At 57.2% G+C, this 22,798-nt stretch overlaps 2 protein-coding genes across 4 annotated transcripts; both read right to left on the bottom strand.

Annotated features, from left to right (window-relative positions):
- Window positions 1–18: 18 nt before the first annotated feature.
- Window positions 19–6,218, bottom strand: ADGRG3 (adhesion G protein-coupled receptor G3; the record flags this gene model as incomplete). Its single annotated transcript, XM_083869950.1, has 14 exons — window positions 19–814; window positions 1,248–1,534; window positions 1,928–2,021; window positions 2,291–2,574; window positions 2,724–2,836; window positions 3,324–3,424; window positions 3,507–3,546; window positions 3,634–3,756; window positions 3,845–3,985; window positions 4,520–4,628; window positions 4,709–4,868; window positions 4,958–4,987; window positions 5,472–5,570; window positions 6,188–6,218. The coding sequence occupies 14 exons, from the start codon at window positions 6,216–6,218 to the stop codon at window positions 699–701; spliced, it is 1,728 nt and encodes a 575-aa protein (XP_083726076.1). The 3' UTR covers window positions 19–698.
- A 130-nt stretch (window positions 6,219–6,348) lies between these two features.
- On the bottom strand, window positions 6,349–18,537 carry LOC310914259 (adhesion G-protein coupled receptor G1-like). 3 transcript variants are annotated; one of them, XM_083870296.1, is made up of 14 exons: window positions 18,442–18,537; window positions 13,137–13,224; window positions 12,225–12,644; window positions 11,620–11,743; window positions 11,391–11,538; window positions 11,179–11,307; window positions 10,842–10,958; window positions 10,240–10,285; window positions 9,783–9,883; window positions 9,584–9,699; window positions 8,356–8,630; window positions 7,625–7,736; window positions 7,154–7,422; window positions 6,349–6,998 (listed from the first exon to the last, which is right to left on the bottom strand). In XM_083870296.1, the coding sequence occupies exons 2-14, from the start codon at window positions 13,174–13,176 to the stop codon at window positions 6,892–6,894; spliced, it is 2,004 nt and encodes a 667-aa protein (XP_083726422.1). In that variant the 5' UTR covers window positions 13,177–13,224; window positions 18,442–18,537; the 3' UTR covers window positions 6,349–6,891. The 3 variants fall into 3 exon arrangements, with proteins under 3 accessions (XP_083726422.1, XP_083726421.1, XP_083726423.1); XM_083870295.1 differs by lacking the exon at window positions 18,442–18,537 and adding an exon at window positions 14,315–14,466; XM_083870297.1 differs by lacking the exon at window positions 18,442–18,537 and adding an exon at window positions 14,315–14,466 and having other exon boundaries at window positions 11,179–11,304.
- Window positions 18,538–22,798: the final 4,261 nt, after the last annotated feature.

Below are 22,798 nucleotides of genomic sequence, written 5' to 3'. Positions count from 1 at the left end.
AACTCACAGTGCTCAGACAGCTGGTAGGGATTTAATACCAAAACACAGATCAGGAGATGACAAAAGTTGCCCTGCAAGGCAGCTGTATGTGCATTTTGGCTAGAGCACAATGTCCATGGGGGAATTGCTGCTGGCCCCAGAGGCTGTTATGCAGGAAGGACATGCAGCAGATCTCTGCCAGAGAGCAAGATGTTTTGCAGAAGCTCATGGGTTTCCTCTTCTTTTTGCTGATTCGAAGATGCAAACCTCTCACATCTGGGCTGGAGCAAGTCAATCCTCCCCCTCCAGTGGCAGGAAACTCACTGTGCCAGCCAGTGCCAGGCTGGTTCAGCACCAAAGGCCACCTCTAGCAAAGAGGGTGATGGCTCCATCTTGGCTGAAGGCAGGTGCTTTGTGGGCTTCCCCCTTGTCCCCTGAGGAATGAGATCAGGGGCAGACCATGGAACTGCAGCCTGGCGGGACTTTGCAGAAGCATCATCACTGGAGCTCCTTGCCCAGGGCAGCCCACTGAAATGAAAGGGACAAAGCAAAGAGCCCACCATGAGGTGGATCATGCCCACTGAAGGGTAAACTGAGGCATGGTTAACTGATCTCTCCCTTTGCGAGGAAGCTGCATCTGCCAGGATCAAAGATTGCTCTCAATGGATGCAGGTGCAGGCAGGAAGAGAGGTCCAGCCAGGAGCTGGTCCAGCCAGGAGCTAGTCCTGGGAGGCTGTGGTGGTTTTGTCATGTCTGATGATGTAGGAGAGGGAACCAGTGGTCTCCTTTGTCTTTGGGTAGTAGAGGATGACCAACCAGATGAATATGAAGATTCCTGCAGGGAAAGGAAGATAAACACTCAGCAGCAGCAGGAGACAGTGGGAAGCATCTTGTCAGGATGCTGATGGCACTTTCCTTCTGCTTCCGCGGGATTCCCTCAGCTCAGCCCTGCCTCTGCCCTTCCTTCACATGAGCCATTTGGCTGGGACATGCCCTGAGTGGATGATGTCCCTAGTCCTCTGCTAAGGAATGTCTTTCTTGGAGGAAAACCACCACAGGTGGAGTGGGTGTAATTGGGAGCCATGAGCAGCTCCATGCTGGTGGTTGGGACCTGCTGCTTGATGTGCTCTGCCAAAAGGAAGGGCATGACAGTGCTGGGAAGACACTGGTGCCTTGGGATCCCTGGTCAACCCACAGCCAGGCTGGCTCCTGCCTCCTCCATCTTCCCCACCGAAGCCCAGGGAACCCAGCTCAGAGTGAGTACTGACCTTGGAGGGAGTTGAGGATGGTGAAGATGTAGAGCACAGGGGTGGAGGAGATGCCATAGGTAAGGAATGCCAGGGCCCAAGTGGCTCCCAGCAGGCAGAAGAGCCCTGCTGCCACCAGAGCCACCTTCCAGGGCTTATGGTACCCCTGCACTGCCCCAGTGCCCTGCAAGCTGCAGCTCTTCTGGGTCACCACCCCGAAGACAGCCATGTTGAAGAGGAAGATGAGGCCAAAGTAGCCACAATTGGTGATGTAGTGGACCAGAAGATGTTTGGAAGTGATCCAGCACCTAAAAAGAGACAACCGTGGTGCCTCCAGCAGTCCTGCAAGCCTCAGCAGCACCCATGGGAGCCTTCCCCTGGGGGGATTTTCTAAGGCCGGGGTGGAGAAGGGGGACAGTGGTGCCCTTGTGTTGCTCAGCTGGGAGGGAGCCTGGACAAGCTCCTGGACCTTGGATGTCCCTCCATGTCCTGGAGGGCAGCAGGCATGACTGAGGAGGCTCAGCCTGAGAGGTGAGGGTGGCTGATGTGTTGCAATGGCAATTAAGAAAGCAGAAGCAGAAGCATGGTGCAAAGCCAAACTAGATGGGTGCAATCCCCGACTGCTGCACTCCTGGCAAGACTGAGCTGCCCCTCCCTGTGCCAAAAAGCCACCTGAGCCCTGTGGGCAGTGGCACACGCACAGGTGGGCTATGACCTGGTGGTCAGTGGTCTGGATGGTGTATTCTCCATAGCTGCCAATACCTCCTGCCACTCCCACCACAAGAACAGGGAAGCCTGGAAGAAGAGACACAATCACAGAATTGTTTAGTTTGAAAAAGACCTCTAAGATCATCAAGTCCAGCCATTAACTCAGCCCTGCTACATGTTCCCAAGTGCCACATCTACACATCTTTTGAACACTTCCAGGGACGGTAACTCCACAGCTGCCCAGGGCACCCTGTTCCAGTACCTAACCACCCTTTCAGTGAAGAAATGTTCCCCAATATCCAACCCAAACCTCCCACTGCCCCTCTCACCCCCCATCTCTCGTTGCTGGTGCTCACCCCAGCCAACCAGGCACAGCTTTCCCAGGTAGTGGGGGATGTAGATGCCAAGGACCTTGACAAAGAGGAGATAGAGCTGACAGCCCTCCAGTGCCGTCCAGGTGAAGCAGCAGAGCAGGCAGTAGTGGGTGAGCCCCCCCAGGACCCTACAGGTGCTTGGGTGGGTCCTGCCAGAGAGCCCACTGTTGAGCAGGAAGGCCAGGTTGAGGAGGAACAGGCTGCCCACGAGGTTCACGTGCAGCCCCAGGTTGATGCGGACGGTCTCCTCAAGCCTGAACCTGCACCTGAGGGTCCCCACAGGGACCAGGAAAGGCAGGGGTTACAGGTGAGCAGGGCCTCGTGCTGTACCACAGCAGGTCCATGCAGAGGCACTGGCATTCCTCACATCTCTCCCAGCCTGACAAGCCCCCATGGAGCTGCTGGCATGTCTCACCTTATGAAGATGCAGAAGGCCATGGTGAAGATGGAGAAAGCCATGGCTACCCCACAGCCAGCGGTGGCAACAGCCATCAAACTTTTTGCTGTGGAGCCATCCAGAACTTGGTTCTGCCAAACATGCAGATGTTGGGTTAGACAGGCTCTGGACCAACCTAGAAAACCTGAGCTGCAGCTCCCAGAGCCATGGGGCTGATAACCCCAGTGGGCTGCTGCAGAGACCCCACACCAGCCCCCAGAAGATCTCCAGGGGAAGCAGATGAGTGGTGGCTCAGAGGAGATGCTCTGAGGTGGGATGAGGTGTGGGTAATGTGGATCACCATGAGCACCCTCCTGGGAGTCTCCACCAGGGTATGGGACCTCAAGCCTTGCTGTGCCAGAGCCTGAACAAGGCTGGGGGCTTTTCCAGCCTGTCCAGCTCAGCTGACCTGCTGCTGCCCTCCTGAGCAGGGGCTGGGCTTGGTTTTGGGACCTTGGCTTTCCTGAGAACAGCTGTAATTGTCCCTGTGTGGCTACTCATGACACCCAAGGGGCCACAAAAGTGGGCAGGCAGCACTGCCAGGGCACAAGCAGGAGCTGCAGGAAGGGGGATTGTCACCAGAAGGAGGGTGAAGAAGGTGAGATGGTCACAGGAGCAGACTGTCCCCTTGTCCCCAGGCTGAGTGTCACATCCAGTGCTGCGCCAGCCTCCTGCCTGCCCTGCAACAGGCACGGGGGAACAGCTGTGAGTGCTGGTACAGCTTCTGTGCCCAGCCCCACACCTGCCCCGAGCAGGGGGTACCTTTGCTGGGATCCCAGAAGACGCACTGAGGGGTGACACTCTGCAGTGGGGGAGAGAAGCATCAGCCGATGCCACGGGGAGGGGCACTGGAGGGGAGGGAGATGGAGGGCAGGCAGGGCTGGCTTACTTGGGGCAGCTCCTTGTGGGCAAACGTGAGCTGCACAGGGTCCTGCAGCCCCGAGATGCTGCTCTCTCCCACTGTGATGCCCACCACGGTGTTATCCAAGATCTGTGCTGTCTGGTTGGCTTCCTGTGGAGGGGAAACGCTGCAAGAGCTGAGCTGGTGGGTAGCGAGTGCTGGTGGCAGCATGAAGGATGCTGGCAATGCCAGCCCATACCTTGAACATGTAAAACTGCTGGATATTGAGGACTGTCACCACCACAGGCACTATTTTGCTTCTCAGGGACCGGAATATCTCCCTGGGGAGGTGGATTTTACCTGTCTTCTCCTTCCCTGTGGTGTTCAGCCTGCTGGGGCCCTGTGGCAGAGAACAGTGAGAGGTTGTTGCTGCTGGGTCACATCTCTGTTCAGAACCCACCAATCTCGCTCCAGGCACGAATTCAGCCCTGTCCAGGTGGGTTTGCTCAGCAACATCAGCAGGAGCCATGAGGGCAGAAGGGAAGAACTTCATCCCCAGCACACAGCATCTATTGGGGCAGAGCTGGGAGTGGGACCAGCAGATTCTCTACCTACCATCACACATAATCCCCTGAGACATCCAGAGCCTGGGGAGAGCCTCTGGATGGGCAGGAGGCACAAGATCACACATGTCTCTCCTCCTTTCCTACCTCATACTCCCCCTGACCACCTGGTCTGCTGGGATGGCTCCTTGGAGAGGGCTCTTTCCTCCCAAGCACCACTTCATGTGACTCCTTTCCAAGGGATGTTGAAGCAACCCCACAAGGGAGGAAGAAGAGCACAGCAGGGCACACCAAGCCCTGGAGAAGGGGCTGAGGGATGCTTGGAAGGTGTGGGACCTTCCAAGCAAGGGAGAGGGAGGGGCACATCTCACCGCTGTGGGGGAGAAAGCAATGAGGACATCATGGGTGACAGCCCTGCTGACATTCAGGAGCAACCTCTTGAGCCCAGCCAGCTGTCGGTGCTGCCCCCGCTGCAGCAGCCTGGAGGACAAGAGGGCTGTAGGACAGGTGGGCGTGGGGACTGAGCCCACAAACCCTGTCATGGCCACCCCTGCCACTACCTGAACCACTGCTCCCTCAGGCAGGCACAAGCGCGTCTCCCAGAGCGCCACAGCTCCCGGCAGCACAGGGGCCACTGGAGGGGGCAGATGCTGTTGCCTGGGTTCTGCTGCTCCACCGTCATATTGCAGCACTCACGTTGCTCATCACCCCGGGCCAGGTCTGGGGAAGGTGGGAACAGGTGACCACTGGGCACCACAGCACTGGCAGGGCACTGGGAGCAAGGGTAGGAATGGGAGGGGACCACTCACCAGAACAGCTGTTCTGTCCTTTGGCAACATCTGGAAGAGGAGGATATGTAGAAAGGGGAAGGGGCAACACCAAAATCTAGGGTCAGCCCTCCCTCTGTCCAAAGGGAAGGGGAAGAGAGAAAGCAAGGAGAGTCTGGCAGCCACCAGGTTTTAAAGAAACAGTCCTGAAGTTATGTGGGCTTCAAAAACACCTAGACAGTGATCAGAACTGGTGAGGGCAAAAAAAAGTGTCCACCCTGCCAGAGGGGCTCACAAAGGAAACCCTGGACTGCTGATCTCAGGTTTTATAAAAGCCCTCAGCAACAAAGCCTCCAACTCTGCTCACTTCTGCAAATCCCAGTGGGGATGCTCCCCTCTGGTCTGTCCACATTTCAGGATGAAATCCCCACATGGTCTTTTGGTGAACACCTTCCCATGGGAAAACCTTCCCACAAAGCCCATGCACCCCCTGTACTAAGGATGCCTTGCACCCCCTGTGCTAAGGATGCCTGTCCCCTCTTCACCTGTCACTCACCAGGCAGCAGGAGAAGCAGCAGGACAGTGCCCAGGAACAAGTTCATGACACTTTGTGGGGTCTCCTGGCTGCCCCCAGCAATCCCACCACACTGCTCCCCTTATGCCAGCAGATCTGCTCCTCCCCAGGCTCCTCCAGGGCTTGTGGCCACTTCTGAGGCAAGAGCTGTTCCTCATTTGTCTTCTGGGAACCCCTCACAGCTTCCTGTGGGCTGGCAAGTGACCTCCTGTACCAGCTCACAGCAACAGCAACAACCGTCAGAGCTGTGTAGTTTCCCCCACGTCTCCTTCCCATGACTGACTCTGGGCTTTGTGCTTTCCCTTTCTTCCCACAGTCCTGTCGAGAGGCTGGTGGCCCTAACCAGCCCAGCAAATGCTGGAGCATCCTCATCCTAAATTGGGTATCATGACAAGCTGCCAGGATGAAACATCCCCTTCCTGGCAAGGTGCCCCTGCCCCAACTGGGTGGAGGGGGATGATCCACAACCAGCTGGAAGTGGAATGGTGGGATGGGAAATGTGGTGCTGTGTTTGCAAGAGGCATAGCCAGGACAGCCAGAATCTGCCTGGCCTCACAGCCACTGAGAGGATGATTCTCACCCTTTGATGTCTCCCTCTTTGGATCCCTGTCCTCCACCAGCCTCCCTTTCTGCTGGGTAGTGACAGTCCCCGGAGATGTCCCAAGCCATAGTATCCCCCTCCATAACCCCAATGGCACCAGGCAGCCAGTGCTCTGCCAGGAGCACCATTATTGGTCCCAGCTCAGCAGGATCCTGTAGGGTGAAATGCTGGGTCCTGCCCCAGAAATGGAATAACCCAGATGAGAGATGGATCCCATCAGAGAGCCCACCAATGCACCAAGCAGAGACCCCAGTGAGCCACAGTCCAAGAGGAACAATTTTAATGGGTGCAAGTCTGGTGTGTAGGCACGTTCACTGAGCTGTTACATCACCCAAAAATAGATAGTTAACAAAATAATAAAAATAGACTATTTCAGCTGCCTGAAGGTGTGGTGGGGGCGGAGTCATTCTGTCTTCCCTGGGGAAGGGCCATCATGGTGACCACCAGCAAGGGCTGAAAATTGGGCTTTTCCCACCCATCATCCCTGACCTCAGGATGTAGGAGGGGACATCCAAAGGCACTGGGGACCCTGTCCCTGCCCCTTCCACTTTTTACAGCCCCCACTGCCCAAGTAAGCATCCTTCCCTCCCTCCTTCCCCAAGGGTGCCAAGCCAGTCAGGATGAAGTGAGTGGGAAAATTGGGGAGGGGGCCAGCAGAGGTGGAGGGTCGCCAGCCCCACTGTGGGTCCCTGGGCTCCTTGTGGCGCTATGCGGCAAGTGCAGTAGCAAAGCAGATGTGTGGTCCTTCTTGTGGCTGTCCTTGGCGTGAGGAGCTCTGGCACAGCATGGCCACCACGAGGCTCAGCTGCTGCTGGGCTGCAGCTTGGCACTGTCAGAGCTGCTCTGAGAGTCAGGGGACTTCCTTGCCTGCAGCACCATGGTCCAGTACCAGAGGAAGATGAGGAAACCTGGCAGAGGGGAGAGGAAGCATGGGTGAGCCCCCTTGAGGGACAAACAGCAGCCACCCAGCCTGCCAGAGCCCCTCTTGCACACCATCACCACCCCGCCAACACCCCGTGAAAATCCTGGTGCCCTTTAGGGGAGCCCAGAGTCACAGGCTCACCTTGGAGGGAGTTGATGATGGTGAAGATGTAGAGGGAGACAAGGCAGAACACACCAGAGGTGAAGGAGAAGAAGATCAGTGCCCAGGGGATGCCCAGCAGGATGCTCAGCCCAAAGAGGGCCAGGGCGTGCTTGAGCTTGTGACCTTTTTTGTTCTGCCGGAGGATCTCCCGTACCATGGCCCCCAGCATGACTGAGTTAAAGAGGAACACCACGCTGAAGAAAGCCAGGTTCACTGTGTTATGGATCAGGGGGTTTGTGATCCAGCATCTGGAGGGAGGAGAAAGGGCAGAGGGTTACACTGTGTCCTCCCACAGGGTCAGGAGGAAGGGCTGGGAGAGCACAGAAGTGTGGTGCCAGCCCAGCACCCAGGGAAGGGGGATCCCCCTGGCACAAAACCCAAGAAAAGCCCCAGGCCATGGTCAAGCTTTAGCCAGCTGACTTTACCTACAACCCATCTCCCATGTCTTACATGGTTGCGTGGGTGGATCTGCCATCCACAGATTCATAGATGGGAATGGAGAAGGGGCCGTAGTTGGTCCAGCTGGCCAGTAAGATCATCATCACGCAGAAGAAGGGCAATCCTGGGTGGAAAGAGCAGAGTGAAGTGGCTGCCCTACTCCCTGGCCTTTGGACCTTCTGGAAGGACTTGTTGCCCCTTTCTCCCTGCATAGAGCACAAGCCAACCTCCTCCCTCCCGCAGGGAAACCAAGGATGGACACACAACAAGAGCACCTGGCATAAGCCCCAGCCTGAGAGGAAGCAGTGCTGTGCTGACCCCAGCTGGGGACCTCCCAGGGATGTGGAGCTTTGGCCATAAAAGATCATAAGATCTTCCTGCCATGCCCTCCAGCCCAGAGCATGGCAGAGAAGCACAGGTGCTCCCTGCATCCAGCCCATCTCTCTGGGCTGTCCTGGATGTTTTTTTCAGAAAGAAAGGATCCTATTACTATTTAAAGATCCCAAGTGGTGGCTGTCACAGGTCTCCATTGCTGAGTGATCCCCCAGGATGGCCCACCCTTGCTTTAGCACCAGTCTCTGCTCTCAGCCTTCAAATCTCCTTCTCCAACAAGGCTCTTGACAGACAGCTGTTCCCTCACTATGTCTCCATTCCCATCCAGGCCTGGTATCCAGTGGGAAAGACCTACCCAGGTGCCCCTCCACCCCATGCCCTCAGGGTGTCTCTGCCTGCCCCGTGCTCACCCCAGCCAGCCAGGTGGAGCTTGAGGAGGAAGTGGTCGTGGTAGGCGTTGAAGACTTCGATCACAAGCCGGTAGAGGTTGTAGCCCTCAATGCCCATCCAGGTGAGGCAGCTCAGGAGTGAAAAGTGCAGAATCAGCCCCCCAGCTCTGCAGATGGCCTCGCTGCTGCTGGCAGCCAAGTGCTCGGAGATGAGGAAGGAGACGTCCAGGAGGAAGATGGCAACCAGCAGGTTCATGTGGATGCGCATGCTCGTGATCTGGTCTCGCTGTTTGCTTCTGGAGAATCAAAGGGAGTAGAACTCACCACCATGCCTGGCCAGCACCAATGGTGCCCACAACACCCCACAGCCCTGCATGGGGCAACTTGAAGAGCAAGGACGCTCTTTGGTAGTGCCAGGGACTGAGAGACCAGCCCCACAGATGGGACCATCTATCCCACATGCAAATCCAGCCCCCTGCAGCTGAACCTGCATTGAAGATGCTCAGAGGGCTGAAGCACTTTTCCTGCGGAGACAGGATAAGTGAGTTGGGTTTGTGCAGCCTGGAGAAGGCTCCACTGAGAGCTTAAAGCACCTTCCAGTGCCTAAAGAGAGCTGGAATGGGACTTTTAACAAGGGCTTGGAGTGGCAGGACAAGGGGGAATGGCTTCAATCTGAGGGAAGGTTTGGATTAGATATACAGAAGAAATTCTCTGTGAGAGTGGCAAGGCCCTGGCACAGGTTGCCAAGAGAAGCTGTGGATGCCCCATCCCCGGAATGGTTCAAGGCCAGGTTGGATGGAGTTCTGAGCAATCTGGTGTAGGGGAAGCTGCCCATGGCAGGGAGGTTGGAAATGAATGATCTTTCAGTCCCTTCCAACCCAAACCATTCTATATTTTTATGATTCAATTATTTCAGGTCTGAATCATCCACTTAGGATCAGTGACATGACTCAGGAGAAGACACTCATGTTCTCCTCCAGGTCCTTGAAAAGATCTTTGCAGATTTCTCCTTGCTGCATCCAAGATTTTCCAAAATCATTGTAAAGAGCTGGTGTTTCTTAGCACCCTGCAGGAGACCTGACCAAGAGGGTGCATCCTGGAAAGAACAACTCTGCTTTCCTCAAACAAGGCTCCTTCATGATGCTTCTATCCAGGCCACCAACTGCTTGGAGGGCTTGTGCCCACTCTGGTGTTCATGGCCAGGGACAGGACACAGACAAGGAGCGTGAGGTGAACCACCAGACTGTACCTGAAGTAGAGGAAGAAAATGGTGCAGATGGATGCCAAAGCTGAGATCAGGCAGCCAGTGTAACTTATGATACTCAGGTAATTCCTGTGCACAGAGGTGATCTCTGGAGAGGATACCTGAGGAAGAGGAGGAATGAGAGATGGTGAGGAAGAACACCACTGGGAATAATGTGAGGGATCTGAAGGAAGGTGCTACCCACCATGAGCACAGCAAAGTAGGTGAGGTGGTTGCACTTGCACTCTGTCTGGCTGCTCCCTGTCACTGTTGTACACCCATAGCTGTCCCAGCTCCCAGAACTGGCTGTGCAAGAGAAAGAGAGAGTGTCTGGTGAGCAACAGGAACATCTGCCATGGGCTAAAGGATCTTCAGGGCAAGGTGTCCATGGAAAGAGGGAGAACAAGATGGAGGGGGTGTCCCAGCTTGTCCCAGGCCAAGCACACACACTCAAATAGCCTCCTCAGCACCAGAACCCATGCCCAGGGAAGGAGAAAGCTCTTAGGTTAGCTGTGGAGGGAAAAAACTGACATCAGCCCTGGGGGAATGGCTTATGGAGGTGGGGCGAGGAAGGAGGTGCAGAGCAACCTTCACCCTGCTGGTGGGGCTGTGGTACCTTGGAAAAAGGGCCCGACTTCACACCCAAGGGCAGGGGCACTCACCAGAGGTGTGCTCCTGCCAGAAGACGCACAGTGGGGTTATGTTCCTCTGCAATGACAAAACCACAGGCCCTCGTCAGGATGGAGCTGTGGGTTTGTTGCCTGCCCAGCACTTCTGATAGGGGACAACATGGGGCAGGAGACAAGATGGTCTCAGGAGACAAACTACAACTTGGATAAACCAGACTCCCTCTATGATGGGAGTGGGCTCCAGGCAGAGACCTCTCTGTTAACAACTGATGGAGCAGATACCTCCTTTCAGATCCTCTTTTCCAAACAAAGTGTTCATCTTTGAGCAGGCACCTGACAGGACCATGAATGAGCCAAGGGTTTGCTAACACAGAGTGTACCCCAGCCCTGGAGACAGTGCTGGATGTGACACATCTGCCATGAGGCATCTCCTGGACAGGGGAAGGCAGTGCCACCACCAGTGCACAGAGTGAAGCCATGATCGTGGTACAGCCCCAGAAGACACAGCAGACCCTGCACAGGCAGGCCATGGACCTGCTGGATTGGGTCCACACCCTAAACTGGCAAGGCCTGAGCCCTCCTTTCCCATCCATTCCTGGTGGGATCAGGTTCTGTCAGGCTGTTTCCCCACCTACCGGCAGCTGCTCGTGGAAGAAAGTGAGGACCACTGGGTCGGAGAGGTTGGCCACCACTGTGTCCACCAGGGAGATGCTGACTACCTTGTCACCCAGGACGTGGCTGCTGTTTTCATCCTTTTGAAGAAGAAGAGGTAGTGGCAGTGTGGGAAAGGAGAGCTACCAGGTGTGAAGCAGAGGAGAGTGCCCGAGAAGAAGGTCCCATGACTTTACCCATCAAGATTTTAGCTCATCTTTGAAGCATCTTCTCCCACTGAGCACCAGCACCCTGGGCTGGTGGCATCCCTGCAGCCCAGTACCATGGGACACCCCACCATGCCATTTACGTGGGCATTACCTGGAACATGGTCTGCCTGTTGATGTCCATGAGGAGCACCCTGTGCTCCACCACCTCCTCCTTCTCCTTCACCATCATGAACAGGCTGCTTGGCAGATCCACTGTGAATCTCTGGACCTCTCCACTCTGCTGCAAAGAAAGACTCATCAGGAAAGAGGTTGAGAGAGGGCATGATGGGCCAAGAGCACTAGGGCAGACTTTCCAGGACCCACCTCTCTCTGGGAAGCAAATGTCAGGTGCTGAGGAGTCTGACTGGGTTGGACCCTCAGGACAGTCGCGTGCACAGTGGCCTCCCCAAAGGTCTGGTTCTGCCCTTCCAGCTCCACCTTGGCCAGCATCTCCTCCAGCTCCCCAAGTTGGCTGTTGGTGAAGGGGCACAGTGAGCAGGGTGCAGTGGGCATGCATTGACAGCAGCAGGAATGGGGTGAGCTGGGAACTCACCGCCGGAGCCTCTGCTGCTCCATGGATCCTGTGGCGGGTGCCAGGGGCTGGGCAATGAGGTTGTCCAAAGCAGTGAGCTTTTCCTTCACATCCTGCTTCCAGACAGGAATGCTCCCTGGAGGGGCTGGTGGAAAGGAAATGCCATGAAATGCATGGGCAGAATTGGCTTCCCCATTCCTCAAACTAACTGGCAGAGCAGTTAGGCTCCACCTTGAAGCCCTCTGCTTTCTGCTCTCTGGTGGGGGGAAAGCTGATAGCGACCCCAACACACAGGGCTTTCCTGCCACCCAGAGCTCAGCTCCCACTGAGGCCATGGGGACCTCATGGGGGAGACTGGACCCTGAGAAACCACTGCAATGACCTCAGTTTTCTGGGATTTTAGGCAGCATTTTCAAAATCTCCACCTTTATGGATGCTGGGCACTAGGCCTGTCTTTGGGCTGCTTCAAGACAACTACATCCCCTTCAATCACCCTTCAGCTATCTTCATATCACCAGGCTAAACTATACACTGGGAAAAAACTAGCTCTGATGATGACTAGGGAACAGGCTGGGGGAATAAAACAACCCTTTAATTTCCTTAAAATAACACTAAATTGCATTTACCATGGAAGGAGTATTCAGCTTTAGCATCCATGGAGGTGTTCTTCCCGCCCTTTATGATATAGGACACATTGAAGATGTAGGCTCCAGTTCCTTCAGTCTTCTGACTCTCCTGTCCCCAGGGGATTCTGCTGGCTGGGTCCCTACCCAGGAGGATGCTCTTCTTCCCATACACCAGCCACAGGGTCCTGTTGGACTCAAACCAGTCGATGCAGAAGCGGTACCTGCCCAAGGCGGGGGCCAGGCTGTACTCGTAGGAAGAGTTCTTTGGCAAAAAGGGACTTTTTATTATCAGCGCCTGGGCCGTGTTCTTGATGGAGATGTTGGCAGGGTTGTGCTGGTAGATGGCAGAGCTCTCCTGGGTCTGGTTTCGGTCCCCACAGAAGCGGAAATCCTCCTCCCTGTGGCCACTGGCTCCCATCCCTGCATTGTACAGGCACACGGAGACAGCGGATCAGCGCAGGGACAGCCAGCCCCGGCACACGCTGCAGCCCTGCAGCAGCTGTCACACGTGGCACTCTCCACCCCAGTTATCCCAAACCTGTCCTACGGGCTGTGGGACACCAGCCACGTCCCCAGTGTCACAGCCATGCTGCAAGGATCTACCAGGGCCCCTCAGGCAAGAGGAGCTCCTGTCTTTCAGGGACACCCTCTCCCATCTGCCACCACCCACATCAGCAGACACTGAAAGAGGACCTTTCCCAGAAGAGATGGATGGAGACCATCTCCTTTCCCTGGAAAGGACACATTCTGCCCAAGAGATCCACCAGAGGCCCATCATCCTATGAGATGTTTTACTTCTGTGGAACCCTTGGTTGCTCACATCTCATGGTGTCCCCCAACCAATGTTTTGGGGCTGCCAGTAACTTCCAGCAGCCCAAACCCAGCTCACCATCCCAAAGCAGGACAGCCTACCTTGGAGGGGGGAGAGAAGGAGCAGGAAGAGGACCTTCATCCTGGGCTGCTCTCTACTTTGGCTTGGCCTTCAAGAAGGCAGCAGAGCCTGAAAGAGTACAAAGGGAAGGGGCCACATGAGTATTTAAGTTTCCCCCATGCCATGAGGGCAGGGATGGAGAGCAAAGGTTGTGCAGGTGGGACACCAACTGGTGTCACAGCCAGCTCCCAGTTGCCTGTCTCCAGGAGGACCCAGGACCACTGGGCATCCAAGCTGGCTGTGGGCTGGAAGGATGGCAGAGGCTAGAAACCCCTGAGCTCTTATCGTGGAGAGGGTGCCCCACCACTCCAGCACAGGCTCCAGTCAGCAAAGAATTCACATAGGAGGGGTCCCCTCTTCCGCTCTCAGCTCTCAGTTAGTTAACACCCTGACTTCTTATCATAAATGATACGAACAGAAGGAAACTGTGGTTTCCTAGTTCCCCAGCCCTAAAATTATTTTCTTGGATGATTTCAACTCCTGCAGATTAGCTGAGGAGCTGGGCACATTGCAAACCACTCCATCATTTCAGCCTGCAGAAACGGGCTCTCCCAGGCACATCTGGCGATGCCAGCACAGCAACCATGGCTGCCCAAACCTGCTGCTCACGACCGGCTGGGCCACATCCTGCACAGCCCCTTTGCCCATCTTTTCATCTATCATTCCGTTCCACCACTCTTTTCTTTATCTTTGCACGAGGATAGGGCTTCTGTGACCTACACCCAGGCCAGCACTGAGCACTCTCAAGTGCTGCCACATCTCTGCACTCACCCAGCCACGGCCTTCACACATACAGCCCTTTTCGTTGTGCTCTCTGCCTGCCCCAGGCCACAAATTGCATCTTCTGCTCTGCTGGCATGCACCAAGTGTCATCTCTTTCTCACCCTGTCACTTCAACCATGTGACACACCCTGACAGGGTCTGGAAACCAGCAGAAGCCCCCCAAGGGTGGGACAGTGTTGGTGGGGGCTGCCGGAGAAGCTGGCCCAGCCCAACACTTGTCAATGCCCAAGTGAAGCCAGCACCGTTTTCCACTGCTTCACTCCACTCCTGCACTGCTCTCAAACACCCCCTCGAAACCCACCAAGCTGTCCAGTCCTGGTTTGTTTGCTGTGAGGAGGTGCCGGGGCACCAACCAGCATCACCTGCAAAGGCTTACCAGCTCTCCCAGATGCTCAAGGGCCATCAGATACTTAAAAACTCATTAGCAAATTTCATCCACCAGCACAGGCTTTGTCTGGAAGTTTCTCTAACCAGCACAGATCCTGCACCGGTGAACAGCCCATTCCCCATTGTTTCCCATCTCTTTCTTGCAGCAATTTATCATCAGCAGGTGGGGTCTTCGGGTTGTTAATTAACCTGCTGCCGTGGCTGTAACTAAGCGACACCAACGAGGTCTTCCAGTGTGAGCCGGGAGGGTATGACACAGGCATGACTTGGCAGGAGTAAATGGAATTGGGTGGGTCTAGCATCACAGTGCTTTGCCACACACTTAGGAATCATGCATATATATCCAAAAACCACGGCCTGGGGTGGCAAAATGCTGGTGGTGATGGGAAACACCTGGATCTCTTAAAAGCAATGGAGTTTCACACGCATGCCAACCACGTTGAGGCAGCACAGAGCTGGCACGCCAATAAAGCATCGCCTCTAGATGGGGAATGCTGAATCCTAACGAGGCTTCAGCCCATCCCACTGTGCTGACATCTTTAAGGTTATATTGGGATGGTTGGAGGAGAGGATCAGCCCCTTTCAGCCGTTACTCAACTGGGACCAGAAATCCCTGTGGGAAAGAGGGTGGGGGAGCCGGTATTTCCCCTCCGAGCCCTGTATGGTCCCGCTCACCCTGACTCTGATTGCCGTTTCCTGAGCCGAACAATAGCAAGAGAAAATCCCCTGAAAATGGTTTTGCAGTGAGAAACCACGGCTTCCATCCAGGCTGGCAATGAGCACAGCAAAGGTAGCCGGATGTGCTGAGTTCTCGTCAGGGCTGAATCCTGCCTCGTCATCTTCCCATACCCGGATGGCAGTGGGCAAAAATTCCTGGCTTTGCCTCAAAATCAACCAGATTATGTACAAAGAGGGGGCAGACACTCTGCCAGGGCTGCACAGCTTGGAGCAGGCTCCCTTACCAGCAGAAAGGAAGGTTTATTCCCAGGCACTGGTTCTCATTCCCCCATCACCATTAACATAACGGTCTTGGAAAGAAAAAACAAAGCATTATATGGAAGTCTCTAAACCTTAGGTGAATGACTAAAAACCCTACAAACAAAAAGCCCGGTGTTTACTACCACCTTGCTGCTTTCTGGGTGACTTGGCAGCAGGTATTTAAGCATTTGGAGGTGGCACGTTGCTTTTGGATATGACGTTTAAACTTCTCAAGGAGAAGAGAAGATGCTCTGATGACTCAAACAAACACCGGAAACAGGGAGATCCAGACGCTTTTATCTGTTTTCCTTCCAGGTCCGTTAGGAAAGTGACGCTCTGTTCCTCGAGATGTTAATGACTCTGAAGCTCCTCATTGCACTGGGTTACTCATGCAGGGACTCAGCAACTTGATAAGGAAATTGTGGCACGGAGAGACAAGCCAGAACGGGCTCCTGGAGATGCAAAACAGCTTTGCACAACCAGCCCTTCATCATAGGAACCAAAGACAATGTGCCCTGGGCCTGGAGCTGTCCAAGGATGAGAGGACCCCATTGGGATCCCCCTGCACAGGGATGCCCCAGTGTCAGTATCTGAGTGCTTCACAAAGTGCCCTTGTCCTTGTGCAGTGGAGCGTGTCTGCAGGGGCCGGCCACACGTTATTCATGGCATTGGCATGTGATTCCCGGCACCGGTGGGCGGCCGGGGCCGACTGGGAGCGTTTGCTAATGCCCAAGGAGTCGAGGGCAGCTGCACTGTGCCAGCAGCCCAGCAGTGCCAAGCTGTGCCACAGGGTGCTTCAGCTTTTCCCGGGCCGTGGCACTGCACAGAACACCCAGCACCTTTAAGATGAGTCTTGCCAACAGGATGAAACTAGATCTGAGAGTGATTCCCACGGGAGCGGCACAACTCCCTGCCAGATCTGTTCTGTTCTTTGCCAGCCACTGGCAGCCGTCCCTTCCCACAAAGGCATGGGGAGAACCAAGGGGAGGCTGGCACAGGAGCTGCCAGTGCCTGGGGCTCCTGAGACGGAGCATTTGCCTAGAGCGGAGTCTTGACATTCAAAACTTTTTTTTAAAATTTCCATTTCCTAAAAAACACCACAAATAGAAATATCACAGTGAAGTAACCCAGCATTTCCTCCAGTGCCAGGGCAACACGGCACCTGGCTTGGTGGCACGCAAAGACTTGTGGCTTCAGCAGCAGCCACACACACTCTGCAAAGGACCAGGTGCACCTGCACTGGCTGACGTGACACAGTAACAAAGCAGTGCAAGGACATCTCTCTCTGGCCATCTCTGCCATAGGGGTACAGACAGTTGTCCCTGCCATGCACTCCCACCACACAGTCTTCTTTGAGAGCAACCCCATTTCTCCTCCTGCACATCCTCCTTCCAAACCACTCCCTTGGATTTCAAATGGCTCCCAAAACACCCTGTCCACTCCCAGGCCTTATCCCCCTTCACATGAGCAAGGTCTTCATCACCTGCCTGTGTTGCAGGTGCCAGGGAAGGGAGATGCAGTGCAAAGTAGCTCAGGACCACCCCAAATCAGCTCCCAGGTATTTGGCACAGAAAGCAAGGTGCTGGAGCCCAGTGCAAAGTCTGCAGCAAAGTCTGCAGCACCCAAGGAGCCAGGTAAGAGACCGTGGGCCTCCCGGCTTCCTGCCAAACCCCAGCTGCTGGATGAGCTGATGGGAAAGGAGCTGGTGAGCCCAAGCGCTGGTGAAAAGCAGGCGCCAGCAGGCTGTGCCCAGCTGGTCCCGTGCAGACATTGGCACGCTGGGAGGGACCAGCCTGCTGTCTGTAAACCACACAGCTCTGACCCTGCACCCACGGGTGCCACTGCAAGGTGCAGGGATGGCCAATCCCAGGGATCCCCGTTCAGGCAGCACACAGTTGCTTGCAAACCTGTTACTCTGTGAATAGCAGCCCCCAGGCCGCAGGATTAAGAGCTGGACTGCAACCAACTATGCAGCATTTTCAGTCCTTGGCTTAATTCACATGGGAGCTGTGAACCCAGCAAGGGACACGGCAAACCCCACTGTGGCTGCAGGCAGAGGCTCAAAGGATTTGCCTCCACCCCCATCTCTGAAACACTCCTGGCTGCCCGCTGGTGGGGGAGCTTGGGGGGGGGGGCGGGGGAGGGGGGGTTACTGCAGCCCTCAGACCATGAAATGGGCTTTGGCTGCCTTCCCTCCACAACAGCCTTTCGGACTGGCTGCCAGGAGGTTATTCCAGGAGACTTCATTTCGATTCTCCAGCTGGTCTCACTGAGTTTTGCTGGTCTCTCTGGAGGCGCAGCACAGACAGTGGGTAGAGACCACCCCAAGCATCCTACATCCCATATCCCACAGTGGCATGCCAGGACTGGCAGCAGTAAACTGGGATGTTGCAGGAGGAATCCCCCCAAAAGGCATTTTAGGGAAGGGAGATCACCCTGTCAAGACATGCCGACATCCCACGGGATGCTGCACCCTCCGCCGGGAGGGGGAGAGGGAGGAATGGGGTGTGCTGGCGGTTCCCATAAAGCGAGAAGCAATGGCCCCACACCGGCCGGACGGCCGGGACTTGGTGGAGCCCAGCTCTGCCGCTGGGGGCAGCCCCAACAGCCGGCCCTGGGCACTCAGAGGGCTCTGTGGCTCCATGGCCCAGGAATCCAGCCCGGCTCCGGGGCAGGGGAGTGCGAGCCCCGAGGAGCGGGGATGAGGGTTGGTTTCACAGGTAACTGGCACCGTGGCCACGAGCAGAGTCCCCGGGCCCTGCCCGGCCGGACGCATCACACCCACCCCAGAGCCCCCGCGCCCACCGGAGCGGGCGCCGCTCACAGCCCCCTGTGGAGACCCCTCCGCTCCATCCATCCGGGCTGCTCCCTGCCCGAGTACGCTGGGGCACTGCCCACCATCCGCACGGAGTCCCGGTGCCCCCCGCCCCGCTGGGCTGCCCCGGCCCCGGCTGACGCCCACCCTATTGACCCCCCTCCCGGCGCTCTGCCCGCGCCCGCAGCGCCGCAGCATCCCCTCGGCTCCGGTGCCGGGCAAACGCCCCCCAGCGCGGCCTCTGGGACCCCCACGGCGGACACCGGGCACCCCGGTCCTCCCTCGTCCGCCCCCGGTTCAGCCGCTCCTGGTTGCTCTGGTACCTGGGCTCGGGGCGGGCACGGCTCGGCACAGCCCGGCACGGCCCGGCTCCGCACGGCTCCGCTCGGCCAGGCTGGCACTGCTGGCAGGTTCGGCTCAGCACGCCCGTCAGTCCGCACCTCGCACACAGCCCGGCTGGCTCAGCGCGGTGCCGGGAGAGCAGCGCCCGCCCCGGCCCGGCCCGGCCCGCCCCTCCGGCGGGCGGTGACAGCGGGGCGGGACCGCGGCTGTCCGCGCCGCACCGACCCCTCCGGGACCCCCGAGATCTGCGGGGTCACCGCCGGCCGTCACGGCACCTGTGCCCGGCTCGGCCCGGCCCGCGCAGCCTGCGAGTACTGCAAGGGCTGGGAGCGCCGGGCTGGGAGTGCCGGGCTGGGAATATCGGGCTGGGAGCGCCGGGATAGGAACACCGGGACGGGAGCACCGGGCTGAAAGTATTGGGCTGTGTCTCCCCTCCCGGCCAGCACCGGCACCACGATGAGCCGGGCTGGGGGAGCCGGCGGGGGACAGGCGGGCCGTGTCCCGCCGCCCTTCAGCTGCGGCTGGCGGGCATCCAGCGGCGGGCCGGGCCCGGAGGAGCTGGAGCCAGGAGGCTGCACGCCTGACTGCCAACGGGATTAAAAAATAACAATTAATGGGAAAACAGCCGGGACGGAGTGTCCCGGTGACCCCTGTCCCGCTCCCCGGAGGGTGTGAGGGAGGAAAGGAGCCGGGCAAGGAGCCCAGATCCCAGGAGAGGATACACAGCCCTCCCCTGGAGCAGGTGGGCTGGGATTTGGGGTGTAGAGCCTGGATGCGACCACAGGGCCCTCAGCACCCACACAAAGGCTGGAGATGGGCACTCTGGCGCTCAGTGGGAGCCGGGGCTGGCAGCGTCGGGGCAGCGCTGTTGGGTAGGTAAAGCTGCTGCCAAGCGGCGCCTTCAGCAGCCCTTTGTGTGCGCCCGGCAAACAGCCGGGCCGGGGAAAGCCGAGACGCGGGAGCGGAGGGAGCGGGGCGGGGGGACGGCTCCGGGAAGTGCCCTGGGTAAATAGTTGCTCTTGCAGATCTTTTCAATGGCTTGAATGAGACTTTTCTTTCTGCAGGGGGAAGGGTGGAAACAACTTCCCGCTCCAGCAGGGACGGTGATGGACCTTGATCCTGAGGATTGTGCCACCACAGGTACCACGGCGCTTTGGGATCCCTGGAGCAGAGGACATCCCGTTTGTATCACCCCGCTGGTGGTTTCATTTCCAGCTCCAAGCCCCCCCTTGTTCCCCGGCTGCCACGGGACAAGGCTCCCACGGGAAGCAGCTCACATGGCCGGAGCGTGGCTAAAGCGGCCGGGCCGTGGCTGACAGAGCCCCTTTGAAGTGCGGCCGTCCCCACGCCCCGGGGAGCGGGGCCGGCTCTGGACCGCACGCTCACAGCCGGCAGAGCCAAGGCTCCCACTGCGGGTCATCCCGACCGCCTCCTCCGGGAAACTCCATAAATCCACCTCACGGGAATAAGGCTGCTAAAGCCAGGATTAGGCTCTCCCGGAGAGGGGACTTAGGTGCAGACCCCCCGGACCAGCGAAGAAAGGACTTTTTGCTGCTGCTCGTGGAACAAAGAGCCTTTTGTTCGCATTTGACTTATCAGGAGTTATTTTTAGGTCAACGCCTGCACTTGCTGGTGTTGTCGGTGTTATCTGTAAGTCGACAGACCTTCAAAGAAGCATTGCCTGAGCATGAAGAGGGAGGAAATCCTTGTGTTGTCTCTTCCAAGGGACATTTGCCCTTGGGCTCGGCCTGATAAGGGTTTATTGCTCAAAGTGGGGAATTCCTATGAAAGCCCTACATCTTCTTAAGAGTCCTAAGAGCTCCTAAATCCATTAAAGCTCCTAAACATGCTTAAAGCTCCTGAAAGTCCTAAAAGATCCTGAAAGCTCCTAAAGCCCCTAAATGTCCCAAAATCCCTACAACATCCTAAATGCCCTAAAACCCCGTAAAGCCTTAAAAGTTCCTGAATATCCTTTAAGTTCCTAAAAGCCCTAAAAATTACTAAAACCTTTAAGAGTTTCTAAACCCCTTAAAAGTTCCTCAAAGCCCAAAAGTTCCCCAAAAGCCCTAAAGTTCCTAAAACCCCTTCAATTTCCTAAAAGCCCTAAAAGCTCCAAAGGAACCGTGAGACCTCCAAAATCCTCTAAAAGCCCTACATGTTCCTAAAAGCTCCTCAAGGCTCCGGCGGCGGGCGGGAGGGAGGAGGGGAGATTGCCAGCAGATCACGGCGGGGTGGCGATGGGATGGGCAGACTCCGGCAGGAGAGGGCACGTCGCACCGGGCTGCTGCCAAAAAAGTGAGACAAGTGTGGGCAGGGGAGCCCTGGCGCCGTCTGCAGCCGAGGGTTGTGCCAGCCCCATTGCCCAGTGCTGCCAGCCCCATTGCCCAGTGCTGCCAGCCCCATTGCCCAGTGCTGCCAGCCCCACTGCCCAGCCGTGCCAGCCCCACTGCCGAGTGCTGCCAGCCCCACTGCCCAGCCGTGCCAGCCCCACTGCTGAGTGCTGCCAGCCCCACTGCCCAGCCGTGCCAGCCCCATTGCCGAGTGCTGCCAGCCCCATTGCCCAGTGCTGCCAGCCCCATTGCTGAGTGCTGCCAGCCCCATTGCCCAGTGCTGCCAGCCCCACTGCCCAGTGCTGCCAGCCCCATTGCTGAGTGCTGCCAGCCCCACTGCCCAGCCGTGCCAGCCCCACTGCCCAGTGCTTTCAGCCCCACTGCCCAGCGGTGCCAGGGTGCCCAGAGCCCCTCAAAGCCTCTTGGGTGCTCCCAGCAAAATGCCACCATGCACAGGGCTCAGCCAAGCTCCGGTGGATGGAGGAGGATGAGGGTGAGGAAGCACATGGGTGCTGGTGGGAGGGGATGCCCCTAGATCTCTCATCCAAATGTGGTGAGCAATGCCAGGCCAGCCTTGGGAATCTCGGAGGGTGGCGATCCTAGGGGAGTGCCTCAGGTGCCTTCGAGCGGCTGAGGGTGCAGGTGCTCCCCCATGGCTGCTGCTCCACCTCCCTCAGCCTTCCTCCTGGAAAAACATCCGGTGGGGAGGTGGGTCCGCCCCACCCCACGTCGGGATCTCTCCTTCCACGATAACAGCGACTCAACAGGTGCCAAGGCAGTAAAACCCGAACCCGTAGACACAGCAACAAACACGGATTATTTGTTTAGGCTCGGCTTTGCAAATAAACCCCCGGTGGTGTCGGGGAAGTCTGGGGGAAAATTGGTCCCTGCGGGTACCTGCACAAGCACCAGGTGAGGATGCTCCCATGGGATAACTGGGTAATCTAGTATCTGTGCTCATCAGCTCCCCAGCAGACAAGTCCCAAAGGCAGATCCCAAATTGGAGCCAAGGTCTTCTCCAAACCTTCCATTTCACAAGTAGATTTAGTGTCTTTCCTGGCTGTTTGTTTCCCCAAAATCTGGACCGTTTGCTACAATTCCACAGCTTTGCTCCTGGAGCCAAGCCTGGCTCTGAAGGCGCCCTGGTGCCACCAACTTTCTCTCCTGGGGAGAAAAGGATGGCAAACCCCTCCAGCAGCCTGGCCCTGGCCTCCTGCCAGGTAAGGTGCACAGAAAGGTAAATGGCCCCATTTCTCCTTGAGAAGGTTATAGAGGCTGGGCCCTCTCCTGCCCGTGCTGCCAAGTGCTGGATGGAGCCGGCCGTAGATGGCTCTGGGGGGTGGGAGGCTCGATCCCAGCCTGTGATCCCTCGGGGAGTGCTTCAACCTGCTCCTGGTGTGGCAGGGTGGGGAAAGGGTGAGCCCTGGGCTCCCGCAGTGGGCTCAGCTACCCAAGAACCAGCATGTCCCAGCAGTCCCCAAAGGCTCAGCTCCCGGGGACCCCCCAGGGGTGCTCTGTTCCCTGCCAGGAGACAACCACCGAGTGATTGTTTTCCAAGGGCCACCGGATACCGGAACGAGGTGGATGTACGCAGGCATCGGCAGCCAGGGTGACTCACACCGCAAACCCCAATCTGGAGATGCGGAGAAGGGGCACGGAAAGTGCTGGGGTGTGCCTCTCCCACGATGGGGCTCATGGGGGATAAGCGGGCACTTGGCACCTCCCCAAACCCGCGGGCCTCTCCGTGAATAGCTGAAGTCAGGGCCGGGGCGGTGAGCCATGCACAGCTCATCCCCACGAGGAGAGATGCGAGCCGGGGGCACCGCGGGGCCCGGCGGCTGCGGGGAGGGGACACAGAGCCCGGGCCTTTGTCCGGGGTGCGGCACTGACGGGAACGCGGCGGCTCTTTGTGCGCCGAACAAAGAACAACAGCCAGAGGCTTTCCCTTCGCTGGCCAGGGGCGGGAAGGAGCCAGAAAGGGAAACGTCACTCGGCAGAGATGGGCAGC

Source organism: Zosterops lateralis (assembly GCF_965231275.1).
Source record: "Zosterops lateralis genome assembly, chromosome: 12".
Classification (NCBI taxonomy): Eukaryota; Metazoa; Chordata; class Aves; order Passeriformes; family Zosteropidae; genus Zosterops; species Zosterops lateralis.
This window is presented reverse-complemented; position numbering and strand designations above follow the sequence as displayed.